Genomic DNA, 25704 nt, shown 5'->3' on the forward strand with positions numbered 1-25704 from the left:
GATACGCATTATAATGTTCAAATAGCGTAGCAAACACGCCATCAGCAACCGATTGTCTAAATTCCTTCCACGAAAGTGTCGAGATGAACAGGATCTTGATCTCTGTCTGATCCATACCAGTAGAGCTTGTACCGCTCAGGATAATTTGGACCACTCCCGAAGTTTGCACGTCTTATATCCTGACTCACGATGACGTAGATGATGAAGACAAAGACTCCTTGTAAGCCAATCAACGTCATAGTGACGTACATATCAGCCAATGTGACGTTGAGGTTGTGAATTCCTAAAATAAAGAAAATCAATTATTATTAAAATTAATACAAAACACAATTCTGTTGATCCTAAATTAGAATAAACACCTAAGTGTCATAAAAAAGTCATAAAAGGTCACTGATTGTACAACAACCGTTGCGTCACACCGATGCAAAACCGACATTCATCCAAGGGCAATTTGTTCAAACACACCTGGTATAAAATACTTGATCCACGGCACCAGCAAAGCAAAGCACGTCATCACATATTCCACCAACATCCGGAACACGTGATCTATATCTACGTCATCAGTGGTCATGACGTCATGAGCCGTTGCGCGAACAGTCGCGTCCAGCGCGTGTTGCTTGGCACTGGAGGCGAAGGCGAAGATGGAAATTACCAGCAAGAAACAAGCGATGAAAATGGTTGCTATGGGCACGGTTACTCCAGCAACAAGGGCAATGGAATCGTGTTTGATCCAACAACGCTCGTATCCGTACTCGCTCATCGAAATGTAATCGAACTGTGGAAGCGCGACGGCAATTGTGACGCCAGTTATAATGAGGGGAATTCCAAAACATATCCCGAGCTGAATTTGAAGAAGTCGACTCGGATTTAGACGTTTGAATCGAAGAGATCTGGGGTTCAAGTTGGCGAGGATCGTCGCTCCATCGGCGAGAACCAGAAAACCTAAATAACTTATTGAGAACACTATATTTACGGAAAACTAGAAAAAGCCAGTTTATGCAAAGGCACAGCGACCCGATACGTAAAGTCAGTATAGCTCGCATGAAAGACTATTTCTTAACTCACCGGTTGTCATCATGAAATAATGACAGAAAAATGTGACCACTTCGCACTTAGAATTCTCCTGGATTGCGAGTCCCTCGAACAAGAGAACAAAGTGAAGAAGGAACAGGGAATAGACCAAACTTATTTGCACTGCGATTCGGTCGCACTCAACCCGTGCATTGAACTTGAACAGTGCAATCGTTGTGAAAAACAGAAGCAAAAGTCCCACCACCAATCCACCGTAGAAAATTGCCTGGAATTTTTTCTGGTTAGTTAGGACGGGCTTAGTATTCGATACAGTTATCATAAAACAGTATCGTGAGTCATTTAAAAGGCTTTATCATGTCATACCAATAGTAGAAACACGTTTTACTTTTTTGACTTGCATGGAATTTTGACAGACTTGTTATGCCACAAACAGTTTTCTCCAAATTTATGATCTATTTTATACTAGAATGTAGACTCACATTAATTCCATCGGGTCTGACTTGTGCAATAATTTGTGGAGCCACACTGAAGAGACCAGGTTGATCACACGAACACGTCACAACTCCGTTAACTGACTTTCCCATGCAACCATCGCGTGTGAAACGACTGGCATTGTAATCCAGACGTAGGCAGATGAACTTAAGTGACAGGATCTTGTACCACGATCTGTAAACGTCGAACAATTGCCCCAGCGCATCTTTCTGCAATGTCATGTCATCTGACAAAAGACGAATTGTTAAGGTGTCAGCAAATATGAAACTCTGATGATTAACAATGCCAGCTTGCATGTACTGTATACTACAAACCGATGCAGTTTGGTAAGTTGTAGCATGGGAACGTGACTAAATTATTTTGGGTATTTGTAACATTTAAAAGAAACCTAAAACAAATTATGGACTTGGATAGTATTTAGTTTAAACAGTTAATCTATCAAATTATTACCTCTTGCCCTTGTGAAGTAACAGGCAGCCAACACTGACTGGTAGTGACAAATATTTCCGCTCTTAGCGTGGTATGTAACATGACCCCGCATGTGTTTAACAACCAGAGCAGTTTCCCATTGAGAGAGGCTAATCTCTACCTATGTATACTAATATTTTGCTGGGGACTTACTTGTCATGTTTACATTGAACTTCACGTTCACATTGATTGATGATCCATTAGGAATTGTGTACGCCTGAATTCCAAGGTAAGGGGCCACAGTGCTTGGATGAATCGATGTGTGGTTTGCAATCTGCCAGAAAGAGCTGGTTGTGTTGCGAAAAAGGTAGAAGGGTCGCATCTTGCTAAGTTCGAATATGAACTGCGTGAAAACAAACACAATGAGAGTAGGAGATCTCTTCCCACGACCCTCAATGCTGCTAAATTCCAGTAGCTGAGTTGACCCTTCAGGTTTAGATGTGAAGATGTGATTGACGTCGGGGATTGGTCCGAATTCTATTTCAGCGATGCCAGGGACCGACAACTTGGTTGTTGTGTTTCCAGCGTTGTTGATGGTCAAGTTCACTACGAACTCGTCAAAATCTATTAAGCTTTCGAGCAACTCTGTGTTGGTTTGGGTCACATTGGTCTGGACAAATCCCTTCAAAACCTGATTGATCTTGTTTTTCAGTTCTAAAACATACGTGTTCGTGTTTGTCTACTCTACTATATCACTAGTTTTCGGGCACCTTGAACTAAAACTTTACCTTCACATTTGTTCACTATTATTGTGCAACAAGTTACTTACCTTTCTGCTGAGTAGTCTCGGGGTTTTCTGTTTGAGTAGTTGGGTTTGTAGTCGTAGTGTCAGTTTCACATATAGCTTGATACAAATAAAAAAGAATCTTTTATCTGGACAAATTTATGTGGCTAGGATTATTAAACTGTTGAATTAGTTATGCAAAACATTTTCATCCTTTTGTCTTGCTGAAAATAGTTGTTAGTTTTTGCGTAGCAAAATGTTGTACAGCTGTTTACAAAAACAAGGATTGAAAACAGCTAATACACAAAGATATTAAGTTTATTAGCGTAAAAGAATTAGAACGTCCAGTTTCTCTGTTATTATCGTGTATGTGTGTTCGCATGCGATAAACAGTTTCCCTTGCCAATAACGCCGCAGCAGCAAAAACTTTATTGCCAGTGTTGATTTTTAAACGTAGTTCTGTTTGCCATGTACCCTTCGTGTTCTTTACGGCATCTAGATTTACCTATTTTGTGGTTTCTCGTATTATCAGCACAGTATATCAAACAGAAGTGTAAAAGTGCTTTAATGCTAAACGTGCGTTAAAGGTAAACGTCCTGTGAAAAAATTAAAGCAACGTTAGACACTCGAAAAAACTTGAACGCAGTAAGTACAGGATAGTCCTAAAATTTTCTAAATGCCCAAAGTAAGTGCTATTTTATTTCTCACCTGTATCATTGCATGGTAGCACAGAGAATTCCATTGTGGCTGAAAAGTACAAAAACGCTTGACTTTTATTAACTATTAAACCAAAAAAATACCCATATGATTTGTTTTCCAGCAAATGCATTAACTATTAATATGACAGTTAAGAATCCTGGATAAACGATAAATAATTTTGCTACATTATGTTCGTTGATGCTGCAATCTTTCTACTTCAGCTGTTGGATAACATGATGCTTTTTATGCCATTGCAAGCAAAATTACCTAACCATGCAGAATATTGGATGGCTCTGTATGGTAACCCAGTGCGACCGATAAGAGTGGTAAATTTTGTGAATATGATATCATCCTTAACATATTTTTGCCATATCTACATCGCGTTTCAAATGATACATGTTTACGTGGAAAACACAGAAATGAATACTGTTAGTGTTTGGTTGGTTTGTACAAACAGCAACAAATTAAGTTACTTACTGTTTCCGTTTTGAAGAGTTGCATTGACTTTGAAGGTTTGGTAGATGTTACGGTCCGCTGCATTCCACTTGCCGATGTGTTTGATGTTGCAACCTCCGTTGCGCCGGATCGCTTGAATATCGAAACAATAAATCATTTTGAGATTAAAGTGTAATATCCAGCGGGCCGTGAATTATTATTTTTTTGCTGGAATCATCAACAGCTGGAATCCAACTACAATCTTCTTTGATGCGAGAGAATTCTGCTAAATAACGTTAAATCGAGGAAGACTTTTTTAGACCATATTACTGAACAATACTGTTTATGTCACTACGAGTAACCACAAACGCAAAAGCAAAAAATCTGTTTGCGCACAATCCTGATGTTTTATGTACGTGGTTTGTCTGTGATGTTACAAACTGCCTATTGATGACTGGTAAGGGTAATTTTGCAAAAGTAGCTAAAATATTGCATCTTGCTGTGGTAAATGGAAAAACCAACTAATTCAAGTTTTCGTTTTGTTAATATGCACATTCAAATTATGGACCGCAAATACTCGAGAAAATGGCAAAGTGACCGCAAACAAAGTGACCGAAAAAAGTTTGAAAAACTCTAGTGTACTAAAATGCTTTTGAACATACTGAGAAGCTTTTACCATCCCCCATGCTGCGGTAAAAGGCTAGACTTGAAATATTTACGTTGTGTCTTAATGTTTACTAATCATATAATTTATTTAACACAACTGCTGCTATCCTTGTTTGTTGTAACGACATTTGGATAATGTCAGTTCACTTAATGACAGGCTTCTTGTTTTGCCAGACACAATTTCTCAATTTTTGAATTGTTAAATATCTCACGCACAAAAAATAGAAGCATTTGTTTTTGTCGTAATACTTAGCACAACATATTAAAATAACCGGTAAAATCTGACAGCATGTTTACCCAAGCGATGAGTAGATGCGTTATAACATTTTCCATCTGTGAAGGTGTAGCAACAGCGAACTAAAAAGCAATCCAAAAACACTCTTGTTAGTAGCCTAAAAGCTTTTTTTTTATTTATAACAAAAATTTACATCGATATTTTTTTAAATTTTACGAAATAAATATCACATGAATTTAGCCAAAATGTGTTAATTTAGATTTTCGTACCCTCCGTGTCGTTCCACCAAACGAAAATTGCATATCTTAAAGAATCATCTAAAAATAAATTTTTAATAACTACCTGAAAACTCGCAATGAGTAATGAGCAACTGATTGAAAATATCAGAACGCAACGACGTTTATGTTTAAATACTAATAATAGTAGATTCATTTAGTAATTATTGGCTGTGAAGTTTCGAACCTCCGTTACTCCTCTATTTATGTTTCAAACGAGCTAGCAGCTAGCTTTATATTACCAAACAAGTTCTCGACATAAAAAATGAAGAAGTATCACACAAATTAACATCTCTTCATTGCTAACTATTAATACATATTACCAGCTTTGTTCAACATACTTTTTGATACCAGGTCCAAAGCGTTGTGAGAAGACGTTTTGGGATCTTGTATTGATGTTTTGTTCGCGAGCAAGCAAACCTTCACCTCCCCTACTACACATTAAAGCAACTAATGTTTCATAAAATTATCAAATAATAGTTTTAAGTTTGCATTGCGACAAACCTTGAGTTTTGGCGAAGTTAATAATGGAGACACACACGATGAGTTGGAAAACCCAGCGATGTCGATCCATTCTTCTAATCCGAAACAACAAGCAACAAAACGCAAACTTACTACTGGAACTTAAAGCTATAGTTCCCGGAGACACAAACAGTTTCAATGAAAATATACCAATCTATCTCATATTATCTCTTTCGGCATCTGCACTGCGTTATTCATCTTGCGATATTTACCACTGTTAGCCTGTCTCAAAAGCATAGACTTGTGCCCAAACCAACCGAGTAGTTGCTTGTTTTATGCAGCTCACATTATAAAACCCGGCGTAGACTCTTTTGTTGCCAGGTAGGACATCCAGCTAAATACCATTCCACAGGGCAAAATGTATTCTTGTCGCAGCAAAGAGTCATTTAAGCGGAATAGACTTTATATTTCGCACATAATGGCAGGATGCAGTGCAGTGTGAGATCTGATACATGTTTTCTTGTCTGTTTGTTTCTAACGAAAAGCATGTGACTGCCTTGAACGTCACAAAGGTTTTTTGCGTAATAACATTTATCATGTCATCCTAAGCATAGACTTGTGCCCAAACCAACCTAGTAGTTGCTTGTTTTATGCAGCTCACATTATAAAACCCAGCATAGACTCTTTTGTTGCCAGGTAGGACATCCAGCTAAATACCATTCCACAGGAAAAAGGGAAAAGCTACATAGCCTTTGGGTTTTTTCGAAAATCGGGTCAAAATTTTGGATTTTCGATTCCGGTATAAACCGATTTGGATGTTCGGTAAGAGGCTTAAACCGGCTAGAGCCAGTTTGAATCTGAATTATTTCGGCAAAACATTACCGAAAACCTTAATCGTAAACCAGAAAAAAGAGAATAGCTTTATAACCTTGGCTTATTTTCGAAAATCGGGTCAAAGTTTCTGGTGTACGATTCCTGCTTAGCCCTTCCCTTAATTCCGATTTGTGTGGGTCAAAAAATCAAACCCGGTTTGCGGTGGGTTTTTTCGATATTTTAATTTCAAACTGGTTTTAGCCAAGTTTAGCCTCATACCGAACCTCTAAACCGGACGTGATCTCTCGGCTCGTCTATATTAGGCATTTAGATTCTGTCATGACAGGCAAAGTATAAAATGCCACCGCTAGGATATTGACAGCTAGTTCTAGCAAAATAAAGTCCGTTCTTCAGGACTGGTAAAATTCCAGTTACAAATGAAAGTGCTAATTATTAGGATGACGTGATAGAAGTTGTTACGCAAATAACTTTTGTGACGTGCATAGCAGTCACATGCTATTCGATGGAAACGAACAGGCCAGAAATAATGTATCAGCTTTCACACTGCACTACATCCTGCCATTATGCACAAAAAAAAATACTCCTTGCGGAGGCAAGAATAAATTTCGCCCTGTGAAATGATATTTAGCTGCATATCTTACCTGGCAACAAAAGAGTCTCTGCTGGGATTTATAGTGCGAGGTGCATAAAACAAGCAGTTAGTGTGTTGGTTTGGACCCAGGTCTTTGTGATTAAGGTGCTTTTGAGACAGGCTAACAGTTCTAAAATAGCAAAATGAATAACGCAGTGCAAATGCCGAAAGAGATAATACGAAATAGATTTGTATGTTTTCATTGAAACGTTTTGTGTTTTTGGAAACTATAGCTTTAAGTTCCAGTAGTAAGGTTGCGTTTTGTTTCTTGTTTCGGTTAGGACAAAAATGGATCGGCTTCGCTGGATTTTCCAAATTATCCTATGTGTCTCCATTATTAACCTCGCCAAAACTCAAGGTATGTGGCAACGCAAACTTAAAATTATTGTTTCAAAGTTATAAAGCATTAGTTGATTAAATATGTAGTAGGGGAGGTGAAGGTTTGCTTGCGATGGAGCAAAACATCAATACAAGATCCCCAAACGTCTTTTTACAAAACTTTAGACCTGGTATCAAATGGTATGTTGAACAAAGCTGGTAATATGTATTGATATTGTAGATTGAATCGATGCCAATTCTAATTATACTGCTTTAATTTTTATGTCATGTTACATACATACAATTTACATACAATAAGAATCAATGTCTAAACTTTATTTTAAACGAAACATCCTTAATACGTGTTTGCGTTATGGCATTCTTTTTAGGGAATGAACAAAGCGAAGTTTCAAGGTATTTCTGTTATTTTCTTGTTTTTCAGGTGGGCCTTTACTCTTCACCATATGCAATTTTTGTTTCATATAACAGCACGAAAAAAAGTAAGGAAATCTAAATTTCCAAAATTTGGTTAAATTTATTTCGTAAAATTAAAAACATAGTGAGGTAATCATGGATGATCATTATTTTATTTTGCTTCATATTATATTGTTCATATTACCAACAAGTTTTTGGATTGCATTTTAGGATGGTGTTACACCTACACAGAAGGGAAATGTTATACAGAATCTACCCATTTCTTGGTTAAGTGTCCAAACAAATTTTAACGAGTTTTTGTTGAACCAAAAAGGATTTTGTGCTTATTTACATGAAAATAAAAAGGTTTTGTTTGGGAAAACAAACATCATCTTTTTCTTCAGCTAGTTTTAGTATCTTTCAATTTACACTTCTTTCTTCCAAATGCTTAAATATATTAAATATGTATAATTCTCAATTAGGGTTTTATCAAAAACTATGTAGATATGAAAAAAATAGTTGTAAAAGTTAAGGATGATATCATGTACACAAATTTTACCGTTCTTATCGGTCGCACTGGGTTAACATACAGGGCCGTCCAATCTTTTGCATGGTTAAGTAATTTGGCTTGTAATGTAAAAAAAACATCCGTTATCAAAATGGTATAGTAGAAAGGCCCTTAACAGGCCTGGCGTAGTATTATTTGTAGTAGAACGTTGTTTAGTTTAGTTTTCATTGCTTAGTCCAGGCAATTTAACAAGAAACTCTGTAACATCCAAAGACGTAGTGTAGCAAAATTATTTATCGTTTAGCCAGGATTCTTAACTGTCATATTCACGGTTGTTTTAAGGTTTGGTTTGGGTGACCGCTAAGTAGTTTTAAGAGACCGCAAGTGTTTCATTTAAATACCAAAAATAGCCATATTTGTTTAAACGGGAATTTTGGGAAACCGCTGGAGAAACACCTTAAAAAACCACTGGTCATATTAAAGGTCTTTATTGTATTTTTTAGCCAAAATTGAATTCTTTGTGCTACCATGCAATGATACAGGTGAGAGATGAAATACCATTTACTTTAGACATTTAGAAAACGTTAGTAGTCTTTTGTGCTTACCACGTTTGACTTTTTTTTCAGTGTATAACAAAGATTTGCAAAAAACGTTTACATATAAATAAGCACTTTTGGCCTCACGGCAGTATATGATATACTGTGCGGATAATACGAGGAACCGTAAATAGATAAATCTAGGCGCCGAATGGAGCGCGAAAGACATTTGCATTTGCCGTTGCGGTATTAGCAAGGAAAACTGATTCACTATAACGGCGAACATTCATGTGTGCGATCACATAAGGAATCCGAAATTGGACCTTTTAATTTCTTCACACTCATAAACTTATGTTTTTATCATTGTGTAGGCCTGTGTTGTTTTTCTATAGGCACAAAGTGTGTTTTTTAAAGAGCGTACAACATTTCGCAAAGAAAAACCAACCAATATTTCAACAAAAAGATAAAAAAATGTTTTGCAAAACTAAAACACATAATTCAACAATTTTTAAATCTAACCACATAAACTTGTGAAGATAAAATAAAGCATTCTTATTTGTTTTAAGCAACATATGAAACTGACACTACAACTACGAACCCGACTGCTCAAACAAAACACCTGGAGGCTACCCGGCAAAAAGGTAAGTGCCCTAAAACTGTCCCCTAATGTTGCACCATGATTGTAGACAAATGTGAAGCTAAATTTTAGTTCAAGGTGCCCGAAAACTAAATATACAGTAGAGTAGACAAACACGAACACGTATGTTTTAGAACTGAAAAACAAGATCAATCAGGTTTTGAATGGATTCGCCGAGACCAATGTGACCCAAACCAACACAGAGTTGCTCGAAAGCTTAATAGATTTTGACGAGTTTGTAGTGAACTTGACCATTAACAACGCTGGAAACACAACAAGCAAGTTGTCGGTCCCTGGCATCACTGAAATGGAATTCGGACTAATCCCCGACGTCAATCACATCTTCACTTCAGAACCTGATGGATCAACTCAGCTACTGGAATTCAGTAGCATTGAGGGTCGAACGAAGAGATCTCCTACATATATTATTTTTGTTCTAACGCAGTTTCTTTTTAAGCTTAGCAAGATGCAAAATTTTTACCGTTTTTGCAACACAACCAGTTCCTTTTGGCACGTTGCAAACCACACATCGATTCATCCAGGTACCGCGGCACCATACCCTGGAATTCAGGCGAACACGAACCCATCATCAATCGATGTGGATGCGAAATTCAATTTAAACATGAAAGTAAGTCCCCAGCAAAATAATAGTATGCATAGGTAGCGATAAGCCTTTCTGGATGGGAAACTGCTGTGGTTGTTAAACGCATGCGGGGTCATGTTACATAACACGCCAAGGGCGGAAATATTTGTCACTACCAGTCAGTGTTGGCTGTCGGTTACTTGACAAGGGCAAGAGGTAATAGTTTGATCAATTAACTGTTCAAACTAAATACTATCCACATCTATATTTTGTTGTAGGATTTCTTCTAAATGTTACAAAAACCAGATATAAATTGTCAAGTACACATGCTACAACTTACCAAACTACATCGGTTTGTGGTATACAGTACATGCTGGCTGGCATTGTGAATCATCAGAGTTTCTTATTTGCTGACACCTCAACAATTCGTCTTTTGTCAGATGACATGACATTGCAGAAAGATGCGCTGGGGCAGTGGTTCGACGTTTACAGATCGTGGTACAAGATCTTGTCGCTTCAGTTCATTTGTCTACGTCTGGATTATGATGCCAGTCGTTTCACACGCGATGGTTGCTTGGGAAAGTCAGTTTACGGAGTGGTGACGTGTTCGTGTGATCAACCTGGCTTCTTCAGTGTGGCTCCACAAATTATTGCACAAGTCAGACCTGATGGAATTAATGTAAGTCAAAACTCTAGTATAAGACACATCATACATTTAGAAAAAAAATGTTTGTGACACAACTGTACTGCCAAAAAGTAAATATAAAATAGTGAGATGTGTTTCTACTATTGGTATGACATGATAAAGCTCATTAATTGCTCACATTACTGTTTTAATACAACTGAGTCGAATCGAAGCCTGTACTAACAACCAGAAAAAATTTTAGGCAATTTTCTACGGCGGATTGGTGGTGGGACTTTTGCTTCTGTTTTTCACAACGATTGCGCTCTTCAAGTTCAATGCACGAGTTGAGTGCGACCGAATCGCAGTGCAAATAAGCTTGGTCTATTCCCTGTTCCTTCTTCACTTCGTTCTCCTGTTCGAAGGACTAGCAATCAAGGAGAATTCCAAGTGCGAAGTGGTCGCATTTTTCAGTCATTATTTCATGATGACAACCGGTAAGTTCTACATAATCTTTCGTGCGTAATCCCCTGAAAACTATTCCCAATATGTTATTCAGGTTTTCTGGTTCTCGCCGATGGAGCGACGATCTTTGCCAACTTGATTCCTCGATCTCTTCGATTCAAACGACAAAACCGGGGTTTGCTGGTTCAAGTTCAGCTCGGGATATGTTTTGGAATTCACCTTGCCATAGCTGGCGTCACAATTGCCGTCGCGCTTCCACAGTTAGATTACATCTCGATAAGCGAGTGCGGATACGAACGTTGCTGGATCAAACCCGATTCCATTGCCCTTGTTGCCGGGGTGACCGTTCCCATAGCAACCATCTTTATCGCTTGCTTCTCGCTGGTGATTTTTATCTTCGCCTTCGCTTTCAGTTCCAAGCAACACGCCCAGGACGCGACTGTTAGCGCGACCGCCTGTGACGTCATGACGACTGATGACGTAGATATAGATCACGTGTTCCGGATGTTGGTGGAATTTGTGATGACGTGCTTTGCTTTGCTTTTGCTTGTATGTGTTTAAGGCAATGGATGTTGTAACATCGATGACCTTTAACGACCTTCCCATATAACTTTCTAGCTTTCCATTCTAATTTAGAATCAAAAATTACTTTTTTGAATTCTATCATTAATTTATTTTCTTTGTTTTAGGGACTCATAACCTCGACGTCACATTGACTGATATTTACGTCACAATGACGTTGATTGGTTGACAAGGAGTCTTTGTGTTTACCATCTACGTCATCGTGAGTCAGGATGTAAGACGTGCAAACTTTGGGAGTGGCTCAAATTATCCTGAGCGGTACAAACTCTACTGGTACAGCTCAGGCATGGAACAATATCGTTTTCATCTCGACACTTTCGTGGAAGGAATTTAAACAATTGGTTGCCGATGACGTGTTTGTTACGCCATTTTAACCGTGTAAGGTCATTTGTTGTTTTGGAATTTTAAAATCTTTCTATGTGTTTTGTTTATAACGTGACAATTTAAAATGTTGTACATGTTCATTTGAAAACACATCGGCTCCAGTATTGAATTTTACGCATTCGCCACCCAAAATTAAACATTTTTTTCCTGATGACATGTAATTTGTTACTTTTATCTTACATTTTACTACTAATTTGATCTATGAGCATACTGCTTGTATTCTGTAATTCCGTCTTTTCGTTTTATCGACACACAAATTTCATAAATTCCTGTATGAACGTTGTTTAAAAATGTGTGTTGGCATGGGTTTGCTTTGAATATTAAATAAAAACCGAAACATTTTAACGTCAATTTGACAAAAAAAGGATTAAGAAATTAAATTAAAGGTAGAAAACGGAGAAGCGAGAACATGGCAAAAGTCTCAAACAAATACGGTTTAGTTTGCCTAATTATATTCTGACATACAACTTTTCGAGATGTAGCAGAAGTGCATCACATTTATGGTTTCAACTGAACTAACCACGCTAACTGTAATTTATTAATGAACTCTATTCGATTGTATTTATACAACAACCAACAACGGCTACAGCGAAATTGTCAAAGGTTTGTAATCTGTTAGGGCATTGCATTTTGCATTGAAAAACCTCTGATTTCGTTTTTTAAATGATGCTACCAAGAAATATAACATATTTTTACAGTTAAATAAAGCGATTGTAATTGAAAAATTCCTGATACGTTGCAGATTTACAATTTAACTAATATTTACATTGTTGTGTTTTTGTAGCCGGTGCAATTTACTTGGGTCCAACAATTGTTGACATTTTATACAACCGATGCACGATATGTGTAGCGTACAAAAATGATATTCTAAGAAAAATGCGGTTTTGAGTGAGTTTTTGGAGGATTTGGAGGTTTTTGGCCGGCCAGTGTATCCATGTCTTTGTTTATAAATCGCTTATCCTATGAAACGGGACTTTTAACAATATGCTATTAACTGCTACTTAGAAACTAAATTTTAGACTTAATTTTATCGTGGATTGATCCTAGATTTAATTTTCAGTTAACGACTTGACGTGCGCGCTTGGCTGGTCACGTCGTCACCCTCTATATTGTTAGGATTTGAATTGTTTATTTTGCATAATTTGTACATTATGAATACAACGCATGTTTAGTTTTCCTTTGATTGTTATAAAACACGGTCAGAAACTAGATATCAAATAAAGCAGTTCTATGCAAGGCCGTCAGTACATACTTTATCACATGTTGTACATCCACCAAGTGTTACGAGTTCATGAAACAAAGTCTCTTTTGAACATTTCCCAGAAAAATTGCTTTCATTTTTTGTTCTCTTTGTTTTATGTCGCAACGGTGGTAAGTGTAAATTGGCTTCTGAAATAGCTTTGGTTTCAAAGTAAGATCTAGACTCAAAGACAAAGTAGTCTTGCGACGACACTCAAAAAGCGTTTATTGTCACGTTAAATACACTATAACGCTTACGTATAATGGTTGATGCAATGTAATCTAACAGGTATTATGGTTTGAGCCATGGAGCCTAATACATATAATGATTGTTGATTGATAAAATCCATGTATGTTTGCCATCAAAATCCTAAATTTTAATGTTTACTGGCGCTACAAACAGTCGAGTGATAGAAAGGATACATGTTGTCTTGTGACGTAGAAAGTCAAGCGTGGGCTACACAAAAACAAAAACATAACAATAGATGAAAGCATGTGAACTGAGTGACAAACCGAAATAAACAACAAACGCCAATCATACTTTTGTTTGTTTAATAAGCCGGGAGAGATTATCTAACTTGGCATTATCTCAGTGCATTTAAAAATATCTTTAAATTGGCCAATAACTGGAATTAGAAAGTTGCACATCACATGAGAAATAAAAGTTGTGATGATTAAATTCTTACGCGTCAAATATTATGTGGAGATAGAACAGCATCGACACATGTGAGGAAACAAAAAAACGTCAATTTCAAGGGAACATGCTACGACTTTCTTTACTGGGACTTTAATTTCTAAAGAAACAATCATAATTTGGATCAAAATGTGCTAATATTTATACACAGATCAACACAGAAATCAACCAATTGCGCCACCATGTCACATAATGTTTGCTGTGTTACAAAGGATGAGGCTGAAATGTTGCAAAACAAAACAAAGTAACTTATATTTTGTTGACTAAGACTGGAGTTTGGTTTGTAAAAAATACAATACGTGCAAATGTTTGCCACACTTTCGCACCGGAAACTACTAAGCGCCAAATAATTTGCAAATAACCTAAGGAACAAAATTAAAGAAAATGCGACACAAAATAATGTTTTACTAAATTAATTAAAAAACGTGAGATTAAGAAAACCCGCAACACACAAACCACAAGCAAAAAAAAAACAAGAAACAATCACTGACTTAATGCAACTCTTTTCTACCCGCCACCAAATTTGTTACAACATTACAATATTTTAATTAAAAGTGCTAATATTTTGTCTTAGAATATTTCTTGTTCAATAAACTGCGCCATTTATTACACAAATTTAAATAAAACAAAAAATAAAACTGTGCCGTTTCACATCTTTAAAATTACACTCATCGTAGATTGTACAATGTACATTATACCTAACTCGATATTTCAACATTTCGTACAACTTTCACACCGAACATTTTTCAAAGCCTAAATAAAACTGATGGATTTGCGAATAACAGTCAACCCAGAAAAAGGCGAGGCGAAAACAAAAAAACGGAGAAAAAGGCGCGGGGAAAAACAAAACGTTTTCCAAAATTTAACGATTCAAAAACAAATTGTTTGAATTAAGCTCACATTATAACGTCCACTTTTTCAACATTTCAACTTTAACCTTCTTGTAGGTTTGAACTTTCACCTCCTTCTGCGCTTGCCTCGTTATCCTGTCGGCTAGATTCGAGTACAGCTTTGCGCTTTCACGACAGAATTTCTTTCCTAACGTCGTCATCCATGACTTGGCATCATCTTAGTGCATTTAAAAATATCTTTAAATTGGCCAACAACTGGAATTAGAAAGTTGCACATCACATGAGAAACAAAAGTTGTGATGATCAAGTTGTTACGCGTAAAATATTATGTTGAGATAGAACAGCATCGACACATGTGAGGAAACAAAAACGTCGATTTCAAGGGAACATGACTTACTGCGACTTTCTTTGCCGCCACTCTAATTAAAAAAAAAACAATCATAATTTGGATCAAAAAGTGCCAATATTAAAACACAGAGTAACACAGAAATGAACCAATTGCGCCACCTTTTTACATAATGTTTGCTGTGTTACAAAGGATGAGGCTGAAACGTGGCAAAACAAAACAAAGTAACTTATATTTTGTTGACTAACATTGGAGTCTGGTTTGTAAAAAATACAGTACGTCCAAATGTTTGCCACACTTTCGCACCGGAAACTACTAAGCGCCAAATAATTTGCAAATAGCCTAAGGAACAAAATTAAAGAAAATGCGACACAAAATAAAATGTTTTGCTAAATTTATTATTTGTGTAAGCAATTGTTTAAACTTTGACTTTTGAACTATCATCCACCTTTCAAATTTTACCTCCTTCTGTGTTTGTACTTTCACTTCCATGGGGGTGTGAACTTTCACCTCCTTCCGCGTTTGACTCGTTCCCCTGCTACTCAGACGTGAGCTCATCTTCACACTTGTACTTCAGCATTTCTTGCCTGATGTCGCCATCAATGACACAATACAGCAGAAACACAACGATCCCCTGCGATCCATTAATAAAGCTGTTGATGTACAAGAACACCTCATTCGAAATCTCGTCCCCGATTCCTGCAAAAAAAGATTCGTTGTTAAAAAAGGTTTGATCAAGCTTCCATCATGAAAGCGAATTAGTAAAGTTTCCACCTGTGAAAAAGGCCAATACCCAAGTTCTATCGAGCATAAGAAAGAGTTAGACAAAAGACTTTGCTGCTCTTAACGTATCTCCTGTCTCTGGGTCTTCACTTCTGTTCCGCATCCTGGAAAAGTTGGAGAGCCAGTGACAAGCTGATTTGAACCGGAACCCGATCTCCGCTGTGCTTCGACTTGTAGAGGATTATTACGGAAACATAATGAATGCGGATTCAGTGGTGTAAGATGCAATCTAAAAACAAATATTTCTCTCCTGTTTGTATGTTAAATTAGTCGACTGAAATATTACCTTGACGCCCTTTGGTATCGTAGTGGATTGGACAGAAAGTAGAACGGTGAAAAGTGTGAGATTATTACCCTTGCAAGTGACGTTGCCTGTTATGCGTCATCAAAGATTGTGACGCAACCATGATTCGAATACTAGTAGAACGGTGAAAAGTGTGAGATGATTACACTTGCAAGTAGCGTTGCCTGTTATGTCATCAGAGATTGTGACGCAACCATGATTCGAATACTTCGTTTCTACTCTATCAAAGAAAAGACAGATCGGCTCCAGTTTGTTGATCATCAGATTCGGCTCGTGTTTCTTTTTCGCTACAATTTTCTTGCAGAAATACTCTAGGAACGTGGGAGGTACAACAAAGTTGACATCTCCTGCCAGTTGATTGTTTCCTGATTCAGCGGTTGATGTATCGGGTTGTAAATTGCTGAGGAAACAACATACACTTGTTTGTTGCCATGTAAGACAGGTAACAAAGTATTATTTCACAGGTTATGTTACTTTAAATCAGGGAGTCGAACCGCTTGTCATATGGGTTCAGGTTCACTTCGTTTTGTTTTTAAGGGTTCGGGTTCGGTTCAGGTTTTTAAAAATGTTTAATTTCGGGTTCGGGTTTTGTTCCGGTTTGGGCAAATTATCCGGTCCGAACCGGTTTGCGGTTTTTAAACCGGTTCAAATTTTTATTTGTTTCAATTTAATCTACCGATCATCTACCTGGCCTTATAAATTTCAGAAGAATTTTGATAGTGCACTGTTATTTTTGACACCCCCTATAAGTGTTATCTCGCGTGTGCTGTTTTGAAAAAAAAAAAAAATATGAAACAGACTGCATTTTTTACTGGTTCAGTTCCGATTCGGGTCCAACGCCAAACAAAATATGAGGTTCAACTCCGGTTCGGGTTTTTGGAAAATCGTAATTAGCGGTTCGGGTTCGGTTCGGGTTTAATGAAATTAACCGCTCAAACCGGTTCGCGGGTTCGGGTTCAGTTCCGGTTCGACTCCCTGCTTTAAATGTCTTTCTCTCAACTTTGAACTGTGCGTACGAGTAAGTTATCCATGTATTTGATTGATCCCTGGCACCTTTGTTAAGTATAGTTACGTGATACTGTGAAATATAGTTTTGACATAGGGATTATTTGCTTTCAATGTTTGTCCGATTTCATGAAGCCTAGTTCTTAGACTACTCTATTATAAAAGGTTCTTTGCGTCCTATCATCTTGATTACCCAGTGGTGCGATCACATCTGCGTTTTCAATGATGTCAAATGGCGTTAAGTTTATTTTATTAATGGTTTTGGATTGATGCAGTCGTTTTTTGGCAGCTGTCAGTTCCGTGTCGCAAAAACACCACAATCGTTTATTATCACTACATGTACGGAATAAAATCGCGTAGATCTAATGATTAAAGCTGAGAACAGAAATGTAATGATCAGGCGTTTATAAATACCAAACAATTCTACAGTTTAGTTTCGTTTTTGTCGTGTATAAATTGTTAGTGTAATACACAAAAAAGCAAAAATACCTGCTGATCCTTTAGCTTATCTTTGAAATAAAAGTTTCACATTGGCCAAAACAGATTTCGCTAAGCCGCAAAAAACATTAAGCATGAACGTTGTGATTTCAAAGGTGACACAGTTATGAGCCAATCCATGCATTAATACGGAGCAAAACATCATTAAAATACGGGAGATTAAGAAAACTTGCAACACACATACCACAAGCAAACAAAAAAACAAGAAACAATCAATGACTTAATGCAACTCTTCTCTACCCGCCACCAAATTTGTTACAACATTACAACATTTTAATTAAAAGTGCTAATATTTTGTCTTAGAATATTTCTTATTCAATAAACTGCGTCATTTATTACACAAATTTAAATAAAACAAAAAATGAAACTGTGCCGTTTCACATCTTCAAAAATTACACTCATCGTAGATTGTACAATGTAAATTATACCAAACTCGATATTTCAACATTTTGCTACAACTTTCACACTGAACATTTTTCAAATCCTAAATGAAACTGATGGATTTGCGAATAACAGTCAACCCAGAAAAAGGCGAGGCGAAAACAAAAAACGGAGAAAAAGGCGCGGGGAAAACAAAACGTTTTCCAAAATTTAACGATTCAAAAACAAATTGTTTGAATTAAGCTCACGGCTTTTCACCTAATACGGCATTCAAAGTGTTCCCCTTATACATTATAACGTTCACTTTTTCAACATTTCAACTTTAACCTTCTTGTAGGTTTGAGTTTTCACCTCCTTCTGCGCTTGCCTCGTTATCCTGTTGGCGAGATTCGAGTACAGCTTTGCGCTTGCACGACAGAATTTCTTGCCTAACGTCGTCATCCATGACGCAGTACAGCAGAAAGACGACGATTCCCTGCGATCCGTTCACAAAGCTGTGGATGTACATGAACACCTCGTTCGAAATCTCGTTCCCGATTCCTGCAAGTTAAAAGATTTGTTGTCAAATTGAAATCTCAAGCGAGCTTTCTTTACTGCTGATAAAAGAGAGAAGTTTAAATACAGCATATATTTCACCTGTAAAGAAAGACAAAACCCAAGTTCCGCCAAGCATGAGGAAGAGTAAGATGAAAGATTTTGCTGCTCTCAGTGCATCTCCAGTTCCAGGATCTTCTCCTCTGTCACGCATCTTTCTAGAGTTGAGCATCACATGTGTTGTCTTCAGAATGATTCCAAAATTTATGAGGAGGACGAGAGCAAGAGGGGCGACCACCGTTGTGTAGAAGATAGGAGTACCAGGAGTCAACCAACATCTGTCATACTTAAGAATCGAAATAAAGTTGTTACATTGTTCGTACATTGGTTGAGGCTGCATATAGACACCGAGGTAAAATCCCACAGCCATGGATAATCCCACTATAAAAGCAGGAAGAATCCAACCAATCCGCAAGAAGATCTTGAGACGATTAGATGAATCCTGTGTTCGGAATTGGACTGGAAACGAAGTAGCAATGAAGAGGCGAGTTCCTTCCACCAGGAACCACATTCCTAAAAAAAACATTATGTGGATGATGTAGGACGTAGGTAATAATACTGGTCACTTATGCTACGACCAACGACAGCTTTTTAAAGACTGTTTTATGATTGAAATGACCTAGTTTTCTGCTCACCTGAACACAGCAACAGATATTGATTGACTGCTGTCACCGACACGCATGTAAACTCATTCAAGACTGCAAGGTCATGAGATATGTTGACAGCGTGGAAGAGCAGTAGAGCCAGAGACAAGCTGATTTGAACGGGAACCCGATCTATATTGTGCTTTGACCTGTAGAGGATTGCTATGGTGGCGACCAGAAACATAACAGATACTGACTCAGTGGCGTAAGAAGTGACCTAAAAACAAAAGCCTTGCAACTAACAAAGGTCATTTGAAATGTTACAGCTGAATGTTTACCTTCACGCCCTTTGGTATTGTGCTGGATTGGACAGCAAGCAGAACGGTAAAAAGTGTGAGATGATTACACTTGCAAGTGACGTTTCCTGTTACGTCATCAATGATTGTGACGCAACCACGATCTGAGTACTTCATTTCAACTTTGTCAAAGAAGAGACAGATCGGTTCCAGTTTGTTGATCATCAGGTTTGACTTGAGTTTATTTTTCGCTACAATTTTCTTGCAGAAATACTTTAAGGGCGTGGGAGGTACAATGAAGTTGATATTTCCTGGCAGTTGATTGTTTCCTTGTTCAGCGGTTGATCGTTTTCGGCGTGAGGACAGAAAGCTATCCGCGTCCCAACCAACAATGGTTATGTAGGTTGTGTTCAACGTAGCTATGAACCGGTTTGTGGCGAGAGAACCGGATTCAACAGGTTGAGTCTGTGCAGTTTCGGTTGTGTTGATCTTAAAGACAAACACAGCAACCACGAGTCGTCTAACCCCAGTTGTTTGTAAGTTAAAGTTAACGTGAGATGACCCAAGCGTAAAACTGGATTTGTATTCACTTTGGTTCTGTTCTACATGTTCGATGTACAATTGAGTGTTGCCATTATCTTCAAAGATATTTTTTGATTCGTTTATTTTCCTTGACACGTCAAGCAGTATACTTTCGATCTTTTCCAAATCACCCATATTTGCTGGGTTCAGTTTAGCCGCTTGTTCAACTAATAAAGGTGCAGTACCTAAAAAATTGATATAGAAGTGAAGTATAAATGTTTTTCTCTTTTATCTCTTCTTTGGGGGCATTGTGGCTATTAATTACATTGACTTAGATTGAAAATTGCCTTTGTTAAACGAGATTTTGTATTTGGAAAGCTTGTTGTGTAGTGTTACCTTGTACAACGCATAGTGTTATAAACAAAAATATTATGTAGGTTAGATGTGTTTAGGATATTTTCTTTTTTGTGGTAGACGGTTAAATTAGTTCTCATTTTTTTTAAAAAGTAATAGTTCATAACGGTCCATTTACCTTTTTTGGCAGTTTAGCTGGTAATATGGTATTAAAGTTTAATTTTAGCAAAAACAAGAGAAAATTAACAACCGAAGCTTAATTTACGGCAAACGTCATTCTACAATGGTCTAATAATGATGGTCTAACAACCCCACTCTTAATAAAGTCTAAAAAACTTTTATTGCTTGGCATTGTGGATGGATTATTTCATTTTCAAACAACTTTTGTAAATAAGACAAACCTTTTGTTAACGCTTTTTGCTCTTGTACCAAATTGAACTATAAGTCTCCGACGGTTAACATTCTGTCGCATTGTGTTTACAAAACAAGGATACACACTCTGATTTTATGATAAAAATCAGCATTTTTTTCTCTATTTGCAGTCACAGTTGGTTAAACTGCGAAATTAATCCGTAAAACGGCAAAAAGAGATAAAAATCGTTCTGTTTAGCAAAAATATTTTGCATATTTAACAGGCCTTGCTATTACAAATATGCTAGACCGGAAAGTCTGCAATGCATTTCTTAAGCGACGTTATCCTGCAACCACTGGACGTTAATGAGCCATTCATTACAAATGGTCGCTTCACACCAAGATTTTTGTTGATCTAATTTTTATTGCGCCAATTTATCACGTCGTGCTGTTACAGGGGCAAGTCACCATTGTTTTATCTGTAGAAAGTGTTCACGGCAAGTTAGTGTCCTTTACATCAACCAGTGTTGTTCTCATGATTCGAATTAAAAGTAGAGATAAAAGTAGCGCCGGACCAGCGCATTTGTTGTTTTTGTTATTTTGGATAACGTTAGTGGACGTAAGTAAATGTATAAGGAAAGGTTTGTCGCCGATCAGAGTACAGGGGCTTTTGCTGTTAAGGAACTTCCGATATTCAGTCCCAATCCTGTGTCTATCCGTGAAAATGGAACGTGACACTAGCATACATACATTTTTTTAAGGTTAGTTGTTATGTCACTTTCATCCTAGGTTGCTTAAACGTTATTTTCATTTGTTACTTGTGAGTATTTTTTACATGATCCACATGTCGATTTTGCATAAAGTTACACTTTTGTGGACCCATGTTCTCCTACTGGGCCCCGGATTCTAGTTCGGGAACCGCTGGTGCATTGGCGTACATAGAAACCTGGAAACTTATTGAAAAGTTTTAATATAAATCAGAGTCCAAAATAGAATAGCCTTATGAAAATATACTGATGTGGTGTGAAAAAAAGTTCACGTACATTGTCCGCATTTTAGTTGCTTACAAACTTGTTGTTTTATTGCCCATTAAAGTCAAAAAACTTGTTTCTTTCACACTACCTTTACCAACATTTTGTCACAAAGCATGCAATAAATTCTTGCAATCCGCAGGCGCCCAATGTAGTATTTGACTTGAGGCTGTTTTTATTTATTAAATTGCATGGCTTAACATGGTTTCTGGCATGAAGGAGTTTTGTTGGTCGGCAATAGTATTTTATTTCTCCTTTAAAAAAACTAATAAAAAAACTAACGTTTTTGTTATGTAGTAAAAATAGATTTATAAACAATAATAGACATGAAAAACGGTTCATTATTCAAAAATTTAAATTCGCTTTACTCTTTACCGTTGTTTTTTTCAGTTGTGGTCGGAAAGTTTGCAAAAGTTGTTGTGCCTTGATCATAGCTTTGTGTTGTTGAGTTGATTGTTTCTTTTTCAGATGAACATATTTCTGTATACATAAATGTGTCAGCAAGTCTTCGCTGAAGCGAAATTTTTTTGCTATATCCCTTTTGTGCCTTTCGGCGGGTAACATGCTTACAATTAGGGCAAACATTATCATTTCCAAAAGTTTGTTCGGGAATATCAGTTTTTGATGAAACAAGGTAAATATATTCATGCAATGTATTTAACATCCTAAACTGTGTAACGTATAATACTTGTTCTGTTGTGAGAGTGATCGTTAGGGAGGCTTTGTATCAAATTATTTTACACAAACTCTAAAACAGTATTGGCGAAATAGTGCTAACGTGGTCGAGATGCGCAAACAGTGTTGTTTCTCACCTGTATTATTGCATGGTAGCACAGAGAATCTAATTGTGGCTGAAAAATACAAAAAGTTTTGTCTTCTATAAAACTTTTAAACCAGAAAAATACCTATATTGTTTGTTTTTCGGTAATGGCAGTGACTATAATACGAATGTACGACAATTAAGAATCCTGGATAAACGAATAATAATTTTATTACACTTCACGTTTGTATGCTACTTAGATTTTTTTGTTAAACATTGCCAGAACTTAATCAATATTTTTGAAACTAAACAACTTTCTACTATACCTGTTTTATGACTTTACAAGCAGAATTACCCAGTGCGACCGATAAGAGCCGTAAATTTTATGTATATGATATCATCTCTAACTTTTTTTGCCATATCTACATCGCTTTTGCTTAAACACTAAAAGAATGGCATATGTTTACGTGGAAAACACAGAAATGAATACTGTTAGTGTTCGATTGATTTGTACAAACATCAACAAATTAAGTTACTTACTGTTTCCATTTTGAAGAGTTGCATTGACTTTGAAGGTTTGGTAGATGTTACGGTCCACTGCATTCCACTTGTCGATGTGTTTGATGTTGCAACCTCCGTTGCGCCGGATTGCTTGAATATCGAAACAATAAATCATTTTGAGATTACAATGTAACTCAGCGGGCCGTGAATTATTATTTTTTTGCTGGAATCATCAACAGCTTGGAATCCAACTACAATCTTCTTTGATGCGGGAGAATGCTGCTGAATAACGTTAAATCGAGGAAGACTTTTTTAGACCATATTACTGAACAATACTGTTTATGTCACTACAAGTAACCACAAACGCAAAAGCTAAAAAATCTGTTTGCGCACAATCCTGATGTTTTATGTACGTGGCTTGTCTGTGATGTCACAAATTGCCTTTTGATGGCTACTAAGCGTAATTAAAAAAAACACAGAATTTCTGTATCTTGCTGTGGGATATTGGAACGTCAAATACTGTTTGTCATATGTCAGGCTTTCGTTTTGCTAATGTACACATTCAGGTTTTGTAAAGTTAAATGCTTTACGCATAAAAATAGAAACATTTGTTTTTGCCTTTAATACTTAGCACGACATATTAAAATAACCGATAAACTCTGGCACTATGTTTACCTAAGCGATGAGTAGATGCGTTATAACATTTTCCATATGTGAAGGTGTAGCAACAGCGAACTAAAAAGCAATCCAAAAACACTCTTGTTAGTAGCCTAAAAGCTTTTTTTTTATTTATAACAAAAAATTTACATCCATATTTTTTTTAATTTTGAGAAATAAATATCACATGAATTTAGCCAAAATGTGTTAATTTAGATTTTCGTACCCTCCGTGTCGTTCCACCAAACGAAAATTGCATATCTTAAAGAATCATCTAAAAATAAAATTTTAATAACTACCTTGAAAACTCGCAATGAGTAATGAGCAACTGATTGAAAATATCAGAACGCAACGACGTTTATCTTTAAATACTAATAATAGTAGATTCATTTAGTAATTATTGGCTGTGAAGTTTCGAACCTCCGTTACTCCTCTATTTATGTTTCAAACGAGCTAGCAGCTAGCTTTATATTACCAAACAAGTTCTCGACATAAAAAATGAAGCAGTATCACACAAATTAGCATCTCTTCATTGCTAACTATTAACACATATTACCAGCTTTGTTCAACATACCATTTGATACCAGGTCCAAAGCGTTGTGAGGACAAGTTTTGGGATCTTGTATTGATGTTGTGTTCGCGAGCAAGCAAACCTTCACCTCCCCTACTACACATTAAAGCAACTAATGTTTCATAAAATTATCAAATAATAGTTTTAAGTTTGCATTGCGACAAACCTTGAGTTTTGGCGAAGTTAATAATGGAGACACATAGGATAAGTTGGGAAACCCAGCGTTGTCGATCCATTCTTCTAATCCGAAACAACAAGCAACAAAACGCAAACTTACTACTGGAACTTAAAGCTATAGTTCCCGGAGACACAAACAGTTTGGTCAGCATAGACTCTTTTGTTGCCAGGTAAGATATGCTGCTAAATATCATTCCACATCAGCACGGAGTAATTTAATCGGAACAGTCTTAATATTTCGTGCATAATGGCAGGATGCAATGCAGTGTGAGAGCTGATACATGTTTTCTTGTCTGTTCGTTTCCATCGAAAAGCATGTGACTGCTATGAAGGTCACAGAGGTTTATTGCGTAACAACAGTTGTCATGTCATCTTAATAGTATACCACTTTAATTTTTAACTGCAATTTTACCAGTCCTGAAGAACGGACTTTATTTGGCTAGTCTTCAATTCCATCCGTGGCATTCTACACTTTGCCTTTCATGACATAATCTAAATGGCTAATATTGACTCGCTGAGAGATCACGACAAAGTTCAAAACAACACCTTATGCGTTACAAATGTCTGTATGAATTCTTGCTGTGACAAGGTACAAGCGGTACAACAGACGCAAATGACATTTTGAGATCTTATTGAGCAATGCCTGCCTATGTTTGTTGTTTGTTTGAACAACATATGAATTGCTAGTGTTGTTTTTGTCCTGTTTCTTAATTTGTTTCAAATTTCTCTCGGTTTTATATATTTTGAGTTATTTTCATTTCGATTCCTTTTTTTGTAAACCCTTTGGGGTAATAACTTACGACTTATAGCTTGTTGACTTAAAGCATTCATACTTTGATTTTACATTTCCCGCAGAGTTTTCATTACTGTAGCACATTTGGCATGTTTCAGCAAAAACCAACCAAAAGCGCTTTTTTACGCATTTTTCACCCCCAAACTCGATGTAAAGGAACGGCTGGTTTTCGATTCTGGTTGAAACTGGTTTGCAGGTTCGGTTGTGGCCTCATCCGGTTAGAACCGGTTTGAAACTGGAATATCCTGGCGATAACCCACCGAAAACCTTTTTTTTTTCGATTTTTTCCTCCAAGCATCGATGAAAAGGAAACTTTACAGCCTTTTTTTGGTTTTTCGAGAATCGAGTCAAAATTTAGGTTTTCTATTCCGGCTTTTACGACTTTAGCATTTCCTATAATTGCAATTTTT

The 25704-nt window shown here is 36.9% G+C and overlaps 2 protein-coding genes across 2 annotated transcripts; both read right to left on the reverse strand.

Annotated features, from left to right (window-relative positions):
• Positions 1 to 56: 56 nt before the first annotated feature.
• LOC145222394 (adhesion G protein-coupled receptor E3-like) lies at positions 57 to 4028 on the reverse strand. The gene is made up of 8 exons (XM_080088537.1): positions 3893 to 4028; positions 3425 to 3463; positions 2762 to 2836; positions 2146 to 2646; positions 1512 to 1750; positions 1066 to 1297; positions 466 to 942; positions 57 to 283 (listed from the first exon to the last, which is right to left on the reverse strand). Exons 1-8 carry the CDS (start codon positions 4026 to 4028, stop codon positions 57 to 59), a joined length of 1926 nt encoding a protein of 641 aa, XP_079944663.1.
• Positions 4029 to 17516: 13488 nt separating this feature from the next.
• LOC145209394 (putative adhesion G protein-coupled receptor E4P) lies at positions 17517 to 20581 on the reverse strand. The gene is made up of 4 exons (XM_080079675.1): positions 19620 to 20581; positions 19333 to 19558; positions 18740 to 19210; positions 17517 to 18643 (listed from the first exon to the last, which is right to left on the reverse strand). Exons 1-4 carry the CDS (start codon positions 20292 to 20294, stop codon positions 18426 to 18428), a joined length of 1590 nt encoding a protein of 529 aa, XP_079935801.1. The 5' UTR covers positions 20295 to 20581; the 3' UTR covers positions 17517 to 18425.
• Positions 20582 to 25704: the final 5123 nt, after the last annotated feature.

Source organism: Phallusia mammillata, chromosome 1, assembly GCF_965637545.1.
Source record: "Phallusia mammillata chromosome 1, kaPhaMamm4.hap1.1, whole genome shotgun sequence".
NCBI lineage: Eukaryota > Metazoa > Chordata > Ascidiacea > Phlebobranchia > Ascidiidae > Phallusia > Phallusia mammillata.